This window comes from Brachionichthys hirsutus, chromosome 9 (assembly GCF_040956055.1).
Source record: "Brachionichthys hirsutus isolate HB-005 chromosome 9, CSIRO-AGI_Bhir_v1, whole genome shotgun sequence".
In the NCBI taxonomy this organism is placed as follows: domain Eukaryota; kingdom Metazoa; phylum Chordata; class Actinopteri; order Lophiiformes; family Brachionichthyidae; genus Brachionichthys; species Brachionichthys hirsutus.
Window position 1 is genome coordinate 4,672,419 of NC_090905.1, and position 13,987 is coordinate 4,686,405.

Below are 13,987 nucleotides of genomic sequence, written 5' to 3' on the forward strand. Positions count from 1 at the left end.
TTCCTCAATTTGAAATCATGCATTCTTCACTGTTAACCTTGATGGCAGGTGGCTCCATTTTCGAGTTGCTGTGTGCATCCGACTGCAAATGGAGAATGGAAATTCACAAGCAACATCGAAGGGATGCTGCTATTCAAATGTTGCCGCTGCAGGCATAATAGGCCCTCTATCGCTGCTTCACAATATAGTGTTATATACTGAACCTACTTGTTTAGCGGTAATAAAAGCAATACGTTAGAGCAGAGAGAAATTTATCTGAAAAGCCATATGGCTGTAGGCATCCAGTCTGTCTCCATTCCTCATCCCCTAAGAGGACAGACCTGTTGGATACAGATCGGGAGGTGAAATATTCTTTTAACAAAAGGGAAACGATTCCTGCTGTCAGTTCTGATTGCACCTGAATGCTCCATTGTAACAGTTAACATAACCTGACTCAAAGCGTTTTGCCCAATCACAAAATGACTCCACACAGAGGATACTATTCCATCTGACAGGTCGCTGCCATGCGCTCGGTCTCCATCCATCCCTGCTATCTTTTACCAATTGGCGGCACACAGAGGTGATGTTGTTTGTCGCTTTATGAAACTCAACACACCCTCGGGGGCCCCAGGGCTGTAGCTGACAATAAAATCTCAGATAGGAATTCATCCGAGAAGAACTGAAAAAAAACAACCTCTCTCATTGAGCGGCTGTCTGTCTTTTTAAATGGGTTGACATACGGGCTCAGCAGAGGTCGTCTCTTATCTGGTTTAAAGACACGCTAAATGACAATGACTGCAATAAAATGAGAGGAGGTGATGATGCCCGAATGCATCGACGAGCATTTGATGGTTTCATCTGCTTGTGCGTCTGGATATTTCCCTTTGCAGGTTTATTCCTCATTGAACCAGGTTGTTTGACTACATCTCCAAAAGCCAGGGGGGGAGTAAATGTTCACCATATTTTACTTTTGCTATATTACGACTCTTATTTCCGATGAGAACTGTGTTGCTGAACCTCCAATTAAAATTTGGAATTGTTCGGTTATGGAAATGCGTGGATGTTAGTAAAAGGCCACAAATTCTCTCACAACAGTGCTTTCTGTGTGTGTGTGTGAGAGCATAAGGCACTGTACTAACAAAACAAATACATGATTAAAAAAAAGCATATGTTGTGCCCAGGGAAACGGAAAACTGGAGCTTAGCCGTTTCGGTGTTATTTAAGTTCACATAGCCCTCCGCTGTGCCAACCAACGGATCTTTAGAGAGCTGTGAGATGAGAAAATATTCATAAAAACAAGAGAACGTGTTTTTCAGTACTGCTGCAGATCTGCAACCAGCAACGGTGAAGAAAATCAGTCATTCATCTGCCATAATGGGAGCTCTGGGTCATAGAATCTAGAAAGCAAAATACAGCAGTGTGTGATGGGGCTCCGAGAGGCTGAATAATCAGGAGGTTTTGTTGTGGCAGCAACACAATAAAGCATTTTTATGATGTTATAAAAATGCCTGCTTTAGACAGGTTTTTGATGTTTTTTTCAGACTCACTGCAGAATATTAAAGCCAAATTTCGATGGTGCATTAGTTTTACAAACATGGCTGTTTGTTTCATTGACTTTCAGATGTATAAATCACAACTTCTCACTGCCAGAGAAAACACTCTGGTAACTGATATTTTTGCTCAAGCCTTTTGACCACAAAAGAAAATCCCTCAGTAAATGATACATTTGCTGTGTGTTTTACTTTAAAGTATGAAACTACATTTTGCCAATATCTTTCTCACCACTGCTTGGTGAGATGTTTGCTGGTCTTTCATTGGCAAAGCACTTGATGTGGCCAACAAACAAACAAAAAAAAAGCAGCTGCAGACAACGATGTGTACAGATTACACATCAAAGTATACGGGATGCACGGCAGTGCAGCCTGTTGGCACATATTTTTCACTTTTTGCATTACGGTATACACAAATCATATTCTTTGTGCCTTCTCCATCTTCAATATACAGCACTTCTTTAATCTCTGGATGCAATCTCAGTGTAAATCACTCAAGATACATACTGTATAGGGCCAAAGGGTAGCTTTAATCATAGATCTGATAGCATGCCTGTTAGCTATAGTGCTGGCATAAGCTGAAGATGCATTGGCCAGTTCTTTGGGCTGATGCATTGTAATAAACATGGTTGATTCTGTGTGATCAGCAGCCCGAGTGTTCTGATGAGGATTCTGTTTTTTTTCCAGGAACTGGAGAGTTCGATTTCACATATTTGATATTTACATTCAGTCCATGCCAAACTGACGTGAATCATTATAGTCAACAGTCATTGATAAACACAAAAAAACGCACTTATCGCCACAAAGAATTTAAGATAATCTCTTCAGTTGTTTCATTGTTCCCCCGGATACCCGGATACAAGAAGCCAATGCTCAGTCAGAGTAGAGCGGCGAGAAGTGATGTTTTGTTCTACATCATGATGGAAGCCAGAGTCCCCCGGGGCCGTTCTTTAACAAATCCCGTTCATTTAATGTGAAGCAGCCGATAGCAAATCATATTGAGTAGGAGTGTTTCATATGAAAAATTGGTAGCATTATACCATGAAAAGAAAGAAAGGGGAAAACCCCGGAGAGAAATAGAACTTAGAAGGATTGCAGGTTAGGTAATGGATGAATATAAGGGAGGTGACTCTTTGATTCAAAAAGGCAGCGATGAGAGTCCTGCTGGGGCTGACATTCATGCAGGGGACAGATATGGTTAGACGGCAATTGACTGCCTTCTGTCGCACCACACTGGAATTCAAGAGGCTATCGAAACATTTTGCCATAGAGAGTCGTAACAATGAACGGCGGAGTAATAAAAGTCAGGGAGATGGTGAGCAAGAGAGACAGAAAAAAAAACAGTCAGGGAAAGATTGAGAATAAGGAATGAATGGAAAAAATATGGGAGACACAGCAGAGGAGAGGCTGGAAAATCGATATACTTCTATATGGTGCATTGAGAATGTGTCTTGTTGCTGCTCGAGACGGGCAGCAATCAAAGTGAGCATCCACACACCAACACGGATAATTTGCCACCCAGTCTACCCCTGTCTCAACTTACCTGCTACACACATACACAACACTGGTTCTTCGCCTTCAAATGTAACCCTCTAATTTGTTTAGGGACTGCAGTGTAATTGATGTAATTGAGCTCTGGTCCTTCTTGAGCCTTGGACAAGGCTTTAGTTAGAACGGCTAGAATTCAGAGGCATCCTGCACACCTTTTCCAGAGTACCGTATTAGAATGGCATTGGTCATTTAAAGGCTGTACAGACAACTGACATTACTGTATCCATCCAATTTGCTTTGTCATGCCAAACAGCCGGATGCCAGTGCTCTGGCAGGCTTCGGTCATTATCCATGCTTGTTGGAATCCTTTTGACTATAAATCAATATTGTGACTTCTGAGTTAATGCAATGCCTTTTAGATTATACAACATAGAAATGATAATATGGGTACGGTAATTGAAAATAAGATAAAATATGAAATGTGTTTATTTTATTGCAGAAGAGGATTAAGACAAATTCAGTGATGTATTATTTTTTTGTGTGTGTATGTCATTTTTAAATGTTATGAGCATAAATTACATAATAAATTACATACTTTGAATGAATTGATGTTTAATTTTATAATTATTTATATAATCATACATTAATTACATTCTTAATCAAACTAGTCAGAATGGACTCTGGTTGAATGAGTACCTGCAGTTTTTTTCTTCAGGTGAAATAAATGTGAATTTTCTGCTATTGCATGTTAACATGTCTGTAAGAAAGCCTAGGATAGGGAAACTTAAGTGATATTTGCCTCGAACTTTGTGGTTAATCCCTACAATGCTTGGACAAAAATCACATGACGACTTTCTCATAGGATTTGCGTCAAAATCCGTAAAATATTTAGTTGAAAACGCCTCAAATTACATAACGTGCACTCTAGAAACTATTCCAGACACAAGAAGCTGCCCGAGTCACACTTCTGCTGCCAAAGATAAGCCTGACATCTGAGTACTACTGCATGTAGGTTTGGTATCTCAGCTCCCCACAAACACTAGTTCACTCTTCCTCACAGCCTTGGACACAAATCTCCTGCAGCACAAAAGCTTCCTCTCACACATTTTGTTTCGTGTGTGTGTGTGTGTGTGTGTGTGTGTGTCCAACCAGCGGTGTGGGTTTAACTGAAGCAAGAGCGATGGGGGGGGATTGGAAAGCTGAATGCGGTATTGTATCCTGTTGCAGCTTCTTATCACTTATGATATATGACCAAATAGGACTCAGATGAGTGGAGACCGTTCTGATGAAAACAATGAATGAGAACTGATGCAAAGAAATGTAAAGAAAACAAAGAAAGAAATGAGCATGCAAGAAGGTGCAGATAAGGAGGACCATTGTGCTCTTTGGAGACTCGTGGGATTGATATTCTGGTCTATGATCATTGATTAAAGAGGTCATGTACCGTAATTGCTGAACTATTATGCGCACCTGTGAAAAAGCCGCACCCACTGAATTAAAAAAAATATATATTTTGTACTAAAATAAGCCGCACATATTCGTAAGCCGCAAGTGCATTAAGACAAATGCTATTTAACGGAACACGGCTCGTAACGATATCCGCAGCAGGTCTCCAAGGTGAACAGCGTCTGGCATGTTAGATCAAGGGAAGTCGGCAAATCAGATCCGTAACTTCGGGATAAGGATTGGCTCTAAGGGCTGGGTCGGTCGGGCTGGGGTGCGAAGCGGGGCCGGGCTCGAGCCGCGGCTGGGGGAGCAGTCGCCCCGTCGCCCTCCCCTCTCCGCCCGTCGGAGGCTGCGCGGCGCGCGCGCCCGCCTGGCGGGGTGTCCCCGTCCCCCTTGCCCCCGTGCCCCTCATCCTCCGTCCGCGGGAGCGTGGTGCGGCAGGGGTGGGGACGCCCGGGAGGTCGAGGGGGTGGGTTCCTTCCCCGCTACGCGGCGCGTCCGACGCCGCGTAGCGGATGGCGGACAGGCGGCGGGGACCGGGTACGGCGGTCCGGCGGCGGCGACTCTGGACGAGCGCCGGGCCCTTCTCGCAGATCTCCCCAGCTACGCGCAAGCGGGGCTTTCCCTCCGGGCGGGCGGGCGTTAATTTTGTAACGAAAATAAATAGGCTTTAACAAAACACGGCTCGTAACGAAAGTGGGAAAATATACGTAAATTTGCCGCGTCGTTGCATAAACCGCAAGGTTCAAAATATTGGAAAAAAGTAGCGGCTTGTACACCGAGAATTACGGTACTTCCTACTACTGTATCATAGAGAATACAACCATCTCCGTCCTCCACTCCCACTATACTTATGCCCTTTACATCCTCTGTGTCTGTGGCTCCCTGCTTTAATGGGAAGACAGCCATCGCTATAATTTTCTCTGTACTAGAACTATAATAGCTAAAAAAGGTCAGTCTGAGGGAGGGGCTCTCAGCCTTCTAATCACTCACAAAGAGCAGGACCACTCAGTCCCTTCAAATGCCACCATGTTAGACAAATTGACAAAGACAAAAGCGCACTCGAGTACTCATCTCCCGCTTTCTATCTATTAAATTGTGTATTTAGATTACCATTTAATCTGAAGAGTGCCCTTGAGGTACGAGTGTGTGCATATAAGTAGTATGATGTATAAAATGCTAATTAACTGCTCAATAAATAAAATAATACGTTTAGTTTCATGATCATGCTCAGCTGTAAGCATTTGATCGAGCATGTGAACAAAAAAAAATGTAACCGTGTGGAGCCTTTGCGCTGCTGTTAGCTCGATGCGGTGCTTTCATCAAAATATCCTTCCGTTAAGGCAGAAGACAAGTCACCACTTTGCAGAACCTCCTGCAAACGTTCACGCAAATTGGGCAAATAATGGTTCCCCTGGGAAAGTCATACATATACGAAGATTGGAGGCAATAAAGTGGTGAAGCTCTATGAGTGAAGATCTTTGAGTCAAATGTTAAATTTAAAAGAACTGCTAGTACAGCCTTTCTGAAAATATACCATATTTGGAAGTAATTTAACAGTGAAAGGCAAATTTCTGTCTGTTACACATATTCCAAAATGTTCTCCGAAGGCATGTGTAATTGGAAGAGGCTATTAACTACATTATTAGTGGTTGTTCAACATCTTTAAATGCTGGTTACAGAATACAGAAAGTTTTAGACAAGGATCAGATGAGAGGTGAGAAGATAGTTTATGTTCTTTTTTTTCTTTTTTTGCCACCCTAGCGAGTCAATTAACTTTCAAAAGAAATGAATGCGAGCGTGCTGAGACAATTAGAGAGACGGATACTGTTCATTGTGTTGAATGACCACTTTGGAGATTGAGTGAGTGAGTAAGAAGGAATCAGTTGAATCGAATACAAGACAAAAAAGCTGAGTAAGCACAGAGAAAATGAGAGTCTGCATTCAATTACAAGTCGAATCTTGTAGTTTGTGTCCACATTGATTTTGTTGGGGGGTTGGATTCTCTGTCTTTCTCCAGCTCACAAAACTGCATTCACTCTGACCCGCTAATTACTTTACTGAGACCTAGTTGGCCTCACCTCAACGCACTGCCTCGCAGTCTGGAGCCGTCTCTCCACACCGATGTCGGAGGAAGGGAGAAGAAAAGACGCGGATAGGAAACCAAGGAGAAAGAACAAGCCCTATGTGGTGCATGATGTTTGCTTTGAGTAGGAGTGAGAGCAGAAGGAGTATGAAACAAAAGGAACTAGAAGTCGACTTGGATGTTGTTTGCAGAAGGACGGTACGAGCAAACTGCTTTTACTCGGGAATGGTGATATTAGTCACATTTCTGTCTCTCGCACGTAATTGAATTACTTGCTACTGATGAGATAATCGTTTTTAATTATGCGGTGAATAATGACATTGATGCTCATTCATCAGGAACAGTGGGGGGAATGAACATACCTGATGGGATGAGACCAAAGGCCCACTTGGGTACAAGAATATCGAAGGGGTTGTTTGTGTCGTTGCTGTCTATTGTCGCAGATGTTCTGTCGCCGGCCGTCTTTGGTCCCGTGCCTTTGAGAGGTGTCCACTGACTTCCAACCACAGAGGACTCTGACACTGGAGACCTGGATTCCATTTCTGTGGCACCATAGTTGGAGACTGACGAGAAGGCAGTCAACTGAATGCCACCTGCAGTCGTTTGAGACCGCCCGCTGGGCGATGGGGTCGCCGAGAGGTGGCCCTGCAGGTCAGGAGTGCTTGCTGGTTCCCCCCTTTCTTCCCGAACCCATGAAATAGAAATCGATGGCTCCTCAGTTGCAGCTGTGCCTGAGGACTGTCCTGTGGTGGCAGGGTATGTCCTCTGTGCATGTCTGGTTTCAAATTCCAATGTGGTCACCTCGGAGGTTGCCAACACCTCCATCATGTCATCAGCTGTGGACGCCACCGCCTCTTCTCTCTTTGTGTCTTTGCTGTGCTTCCGGAACACAGGAGTAAAACCCAAGTTGAGGCCACTCTCTCCTCTTTGTGAGTGGGTAGACAAAAGGTTGTCAGCAGGCCGATGGATGTAGAGGATCTCTCCCCTGGCCTCCGCCGCTGTGTCCGGTTGATGGGAGCCTTGGGGTGGGGTGGTAGGCTGCTTCACTACCTGCAACTGGGACAGAGTGGTGTGTGTATTTCTGTCCATGTGTCTGGCTTTCAATCCAAACAGGCCGTCAAAGATTGTTCCTTCTCCACTCCCATCCATCTCCCTCTCTTCCCCTGATGCAGTTGTAGCTTCCGACGGAGTATTAGCACCTTCTCCTTCCTGGTCCTTTCCGTGGCCTGAATAGTTTTCCAGGTTGTCCTGTTGAAGGGATGATGGAAGGATCATCACCTCAAGGGGGCTTGCTTTGGCTTCCATTGGCACCCAGGTGGGATGTTTTTCCACCGACTCCACGGTTACAGGGTGACCTAATTTGGAATCCCGTGTGGACACAATGTCCCATTGAAAGTGGCTGCTTGGAGTAGGAGGACGAGCTGGGCTTCCTCCAGGAGGAGTTGCAGTTTCATTGACATGTTCAGTGGGTGGCGTTCTCTCATTGGAACCTGATACAGTGAATTCTAAAGGGAATAAAACAAAGACAGAAAAGACTAATTAATACAAGCTCATTATGTGGGAGGGCAGAGGAGGGGTGAATTAATTGAATAGATGTGTAATTACCAAGTAAAATTAAGTCTAGCTGATATGAACCCTGCATATCTTTTACAGCACAGTTTAAAAATTCGTGTGAATGACGTGAATAGTAGGACAAGCAATCTGAGCACAGCTCAGTGTGTCTTGTTTCATGTTGTGTAGGTTTCATTCTCCTGTGCTCACAGGACGGGGTTAGTCTAGGGACAGATAAATCTAAGAATTTTGTACTCTCATTTCCAAGTGTTGGTTCTTTCATAATTTCCATTTATGCCACATAAATGGGCTTGCAAAAATTAAGAACCCATTAAAATTTTAATCAGGATAAAGGTTTGGGTCTTTTTATATTGTAAGAATTCTGGATGTGGTCAGCCACTCATAAGATAGTGTTTTTGAGTTGAGGTTAACAATTTGAATTTAGATTAGCATTGAATTCGCCTCAGAGGAACTGTTGGCTCTTGAGGTGGCGCTCTACTGTTTGTCCTTCTGTGCTCTCCAGTGGACCTGATCAGTAATACACATTTAATGGAGTTTATGGACAAAGACTGGGGTCACAAACACACAAACACACATGAACATCCATTCACACAGAGACAGAAACAACCCGAAAGGATCAAAATATATCGAATAATTCCACAATAATCTATACTATGTCCCCATTTGCTTATTCTCTCTGAATTCTTCTACCCCAAACCCTGCAGGGCACGGAGCTGCGAGAAGCCATGTGGAAAAAGACAGGAGCGCTTCCAACATGATAACGAAATGACTTGCCCCATCTCGACCTGTTTATTCAGACGACACGCTCCACTGTGCTTCATCAGCTTACGGCTTGAAATCAGACACAGTTTACGGCATCAATGATTCATTCTCTTGACACATGTGACTCGTGAATGGTGTGTTTTTTTTAGGTTCGGGGTGGAATCAAGGTGCCGCTGCCATCATCAATGCTCGGATCGGCTGTCTTTGACTCAGCCGACATATCTGGGAAATATAGTAATACACCAGGAGGTGTGTAACATAACCCAGCACAGCAAAATAATGCAAGAGGGGGGGGGACATACACAAATAAATCCATGCATAAAACATTAAAATGTCTGTAAATTATTCAGCGGGTCCGCCGTTGCATTTTTCCCAAGCAAGGTTTATGAGCCTGAGGTTCATCTCAAAGAGCCCTGCAGACCGCTGTAATTGTCCCATCAATAATCTAAATAGCAGATTACGTACATTTAAAATAAGACTAATTAAACACATTAATCTGGTTTTGATCATTTTAGTAATGAGCCATGTAATACATTAAAAGAGACAATAAGATATAAGGTTTGGATGACTTAATGGTGCAAAACGGCACCATTAAGTCATCCAAGTTTAAAGTTCAGTTCAGATGCTGCAAATATGTTGGTGGAAAAGCCAAATCTCAACGCCAAGTTGCTATAAACACCTACAATAAACCCTTTTGGTAATCGTGCACTTGTATCACAAGGGGGTCTGCTGTGCTGACTTCACTTTACCAGAGGCAACGGGCTGAAAGAATCTCTCGTGGGTCGGCCAGATATGATATTAAATTGTGCGAGTTGAGCCTGACAATGACGGTCACAAAAAGAGAAAGAGAGTTGCTGCTACTGTCACCTCAGCCCATCTGGAAATACAGCATCTAATAATAGAGACTGAGGGGAAGTTATAGCATGTCAATGTGAATCATATCAGGAGCATCTGCACCGAGTGTCATCGCGCCGACCTCGCTGTCTTACATCACATCGCTTGAGTCTGCAGCTTGAAGCATATCATGCATTTTCTTGACAGTCATTTAGAGCTTATTCAAATTCTGCATGCTTTTTACTGGAGGCAGCTAACGCCGCTAGGAGCATAGAAAACGCTATTTAATTTGTTAAAATATTCTAAATATTCCCCTTAGAGGGGAGGCAGCTGAAGGTATCGCTCTAAATTCATAGACTTTTGCAAAATAAATTCAAATTAATCGAACAAATGCTTGAATTCTAATGCTTCTTGCGACGATACTGCCCGCAGCCCCAAGCTCTGCATCCACCTCCAATTTACAGAGGCAACAACAGTTACTAAGAAGCGCTGACATCCAAGGAATAGCCCGCGGTGTACAATAACAGAGCTAATTCAGCGCGCTGAGGTTAGTTGTTGAAGAGGCAGCAGCTGGGAAGCTTTCCATCACAGCAACATTAAAGAAAGAAACAACTATTTCCAACCCCTCTTTCATCATCGTCCCCCTCTCCCGCACTACTCATCTACGTTCTTCTGCTGCATATCCTTGCTGTAGTGATCATTAACGCCAGCCTTCAGACAGCCGGGCCCTAATTGGCAGAGACATAGATTTAGGTGAGCGTGATTGGCAAGTGATGCCAAGCCTTAATGTTAATTGGATATGGTGGTGAATAATGCACGTCGAATGAGGCTTGGATTTTCATGAATGCCTCAGGGCTACCATCAGATGTCAGGTAAGCATGTTCAGTGAGTGTTTATATTCATAAAGTTTGCTGATTGAATGAGTCCTCTGATTGGATGTGGAGGAAACTCGTCTTTGTTTGCATTCTCCCATAAATGGATGCCGAGAATATTTCCTCCGCCCGTGATTGTGGTGCGCTTCTCATTTCTATTTGAGGATGTGGAGGAGGGGATTCAGGAAGTAATTAATGATTCAGCAATACCCCAGTCTTGAGCTCTAATCTTTAGTCCGCCTACCGTCCTGTAGTTAAAACCTACAGAGGTGATTTTGGGTTTGTTGCCAGGTTGTTTTAAAAAAAGACCTGAACTAAAAACAGTGGCCCTTTGTCTCCTTGGTTGTGCTGAACTGCATCGCTCCACTGTGGATGTTAGCTGTCTGACTGGGCCTCCGGGTTCTTCAGCATGTGCGCACACACACACACACACACACACACACACTCAACGGAGCCCTGCTTTTATCGAGCCCTCTTGTGCTCCCCAGAGCACGTCTTTCTTTCTTTGTGTCTGAGTTCAGACTTCTTAAACTCCTCCCAATGTCTGGTGTTTTATTTTCTATTTTTTTAATACCAGTTATTTTTAAGTCTAATGGGTTTTTTTTTTGGCTCCGGAAATAAGCTTTAATTTGTGATTCAGGTCTGTTTTGTCGTAAACAGACAATGCATATGCGAGCCTTTTATATCATCAAAGTAGATTAAAATTCAACTTTCAGCATGTTCTGTAAACACAGTCAGAAAGCACGAGAATAACAGCAAAAGAGCCTTCGCTGCAACATTCGGCATTTATTTATGTGGCATGCCCTTTTTGTTTTTGTTTTGCAATTACTGTTGAATTAAATCTTCAGCAATACTTCAAATTGCCCAGAGGATGAATATATTACAGGGTACCAGAGGTAAAAGAAGAGAAAGCTGAACAGCGAGACTAAATGCATGACAAAAACATTTGTACTTTCCTTTGACATTAAAATGCATCACACCTCCATTCCAAACAGAACAGTTTCAATTCTCTCTCATTCATGTTTCAATCTCACACCCAGTTTGATGATTGAATGGATAAAGGTAAACCTTAAAGACCAACAAACACACAGATATGTTCATACCTTTAACAGTTAATGGAGGCCAGGAGGCTTGTTCTCCTTGCTGTGTCACGGCTTCACTTTGCCCTGTGCTTTCGACTGCAGGCTCTAATCGAATCAGTGGTATCACCTCTTTCTCCTGCTCAGACAGGCCTTCCACTGGACTCAGTATTCCACTGGTAGTAGCCCTGAAGGAAACACCACCACTCATGTGCTCTATGATAGCATTGTCCATGCTGCCTTTGCTGCCGCTGGGTTTTGGTAAACTTGGGTTCCTACTGGGTGATTCTCCACGTGCATGGTTCAATCCTTTTTCTTCAGGCACCGACGCTCCCTGTTGCGTTCCCTCCACCTTGTCACTTCCAGTCCAGTACCTAAATGGCTTCATCAGAGTGTTAACAATCTGAGCCAACACACCACTTGTAGTCTGAGGCTGGTGAGTGGGCGATCCTGTGGCAAACGGCGTTGCATCAGATGACCCAAACTGACCGTCATCTTCTTCATGAGTAGCACCTCCATGACTCTCCACGTTCCCGTGGCCAGTTGGGTCTGAGATGTTGTTACTCTTTAAGCTATCGGATTCTTCATGAATGGATCGGCTGCTTAAGGGTCCATCTTGTTTTTCATCCGAACCCTTCTCTGGCCTCGAATGCACGCCGATATGCTCCTCAGAGATATCAGAAGAGGAGTTTATTTCAATAATAGCATGGATTCCATCATCACCCAGATCCTCCATGCCAGTCCAGCTGGAAGTCTTGGGAAAAGGTCCACCGCTCTGGGCTTCCACAGCTGAAGGAATGGCCTGTGCTGCCTGGTTGGTGGTCTGGTGCAGCGCCTGTACCTCTGTGGCCTGAATCCCCACCGGTTGTTGAGCTGCAACACACAACAGTCACATTTCACCAACTTGATCTGCTGCAGCACGACACAACATCCTTTCTGGGAAGTGAACAAATTATTGCTACTCAAACAAGATCAAATATGGGGCCATGACTGACGTTAATTTATTTATGTTCGCGCTATATTCATGAGGCTGTAGCCACTGTATTATTTATGAACTTAATGTATGCTATTAAAGAAAACTTTAACATTACAATTTGGTGATATTTTAGCTATTGGAACGGCATAACGTAAATGTGCGTACAAGTGCTGGCACAATGAAGAGGATCGATCGATCGATCAGCTGATTGTTTTGACGATTGTTGCTGCTCTGCACTCATGCAGTCTTTGTTCATGTAAAATCGTTGATTTTTTACGCAGATGTTTCGCTTCAGTGAAAACGTCATAAGTTGAAGCTGTGAATGACGACAATGTCAAATATCAGTCTGTGGCACATCAGGGGATGTCAGAAAAGCAGAAATAAGGTTTAGAGGTCTGATGAATTATAAAATCTCGGTGAACAGACTGCGGTGTAAAGTCAATCCAAAGTGACGATATAATTAACTATTCCGTTTTCAGTTGCCGCATGATAAAAGACAAGGTCAGACACAGAGACAGTGCAAACTCCCATTGGTTTCGTTTCATGCGTTCATCTCTCTCAAACTCTCTCCCTCCTCGTCTCTTTCTCCCTTAAAGGCTGTAGCACACAGAATACAAACCATTTATATATATATATATATATTGTTTCTTTAAGAGAGAATTTAGTTTTTGTTTTTGATTATGTTCCGATGTGTGCCTTAAGCCGTGGGCCTTCACACGATTTTATTATGTTCGCATAATGATAATAAAGTATCTTGAATCTAATCAACCCGAGGGACGCACACGTCATACAATCTTTACTTCATGTGTTTGACACAAACATCGTGCACTAATTAATAACCAGGATCCCAAGACCTGTCCCTCTTGTTACCATGACAATTACCACAAGGAAGGTGTCAGTACCTCTGTAGCAGTAGGCGTCAAACAGGGCCGTGGTGTCGGGGAAGCCGGTGCGGTTGGGGTTGTTGTAAACCGTCCGTACCCCAGGCTCATCGCCACCACAGTTCTTCCGTGGGACATTGATAGGGTAGCGGACACTGCCATCAGCTAACCAGCCAGGATCACACTGGTCCAGGCCGGCCTGCCAGGCGAGGGAGAGCTGCCCGACGGTGGCCAGCTGGGCTCCGAGGGAGTGGCAGTGGGTGGAGGCGGTGGCCAGGCTCAACTTCTCTGGTACTGCAGAGTGGAAGACCTCACCTTGGAGAAGACAGGACCCAAGAGACAGAGGGTTCAGTTGGGTGTGTTTCGGAACATGGCCTATTTATTTAGAGGAGACCATTGCTTGAATCATTCCTTGCCGGGGCTTTTGGTTCTTTTTGTTCAAATGCAACATCCTCAAAG

At 43.9% G+C, this 13,987-nt stretch overlaps 1 protein-coding gene across 1 annotated transcript in view; it reads right to left on the reverse strand.

The window, feature by feature from the left end:
- The window catches only part of ncanb (neurocan b), a 64,140-nt gene that overhangs the window by 36,129 nt on the left and 14,024 nt on the right, over positions 1-13,987 (reverse strand). Inside the window, exons 6-8 of the mRNA XM_068743503.1 lie at positions 13,550-13,843; positions 11,696-12,544; positions 6,915-8,057 (exon numbers count right to left, since the gene is read on the reverse strand). Of these exons, the coding sequence (XP_068599604.1) occupies positions 6,915-8,057; positions 11,696-12,544; positions 13,550-13,843 (2,286 nt within the window). The remainder of the gene's footprint in view (positions 1-6,914; positions 8,058-11,695; positions 12,545-13,549; positions 13,844-13,987) is intronic.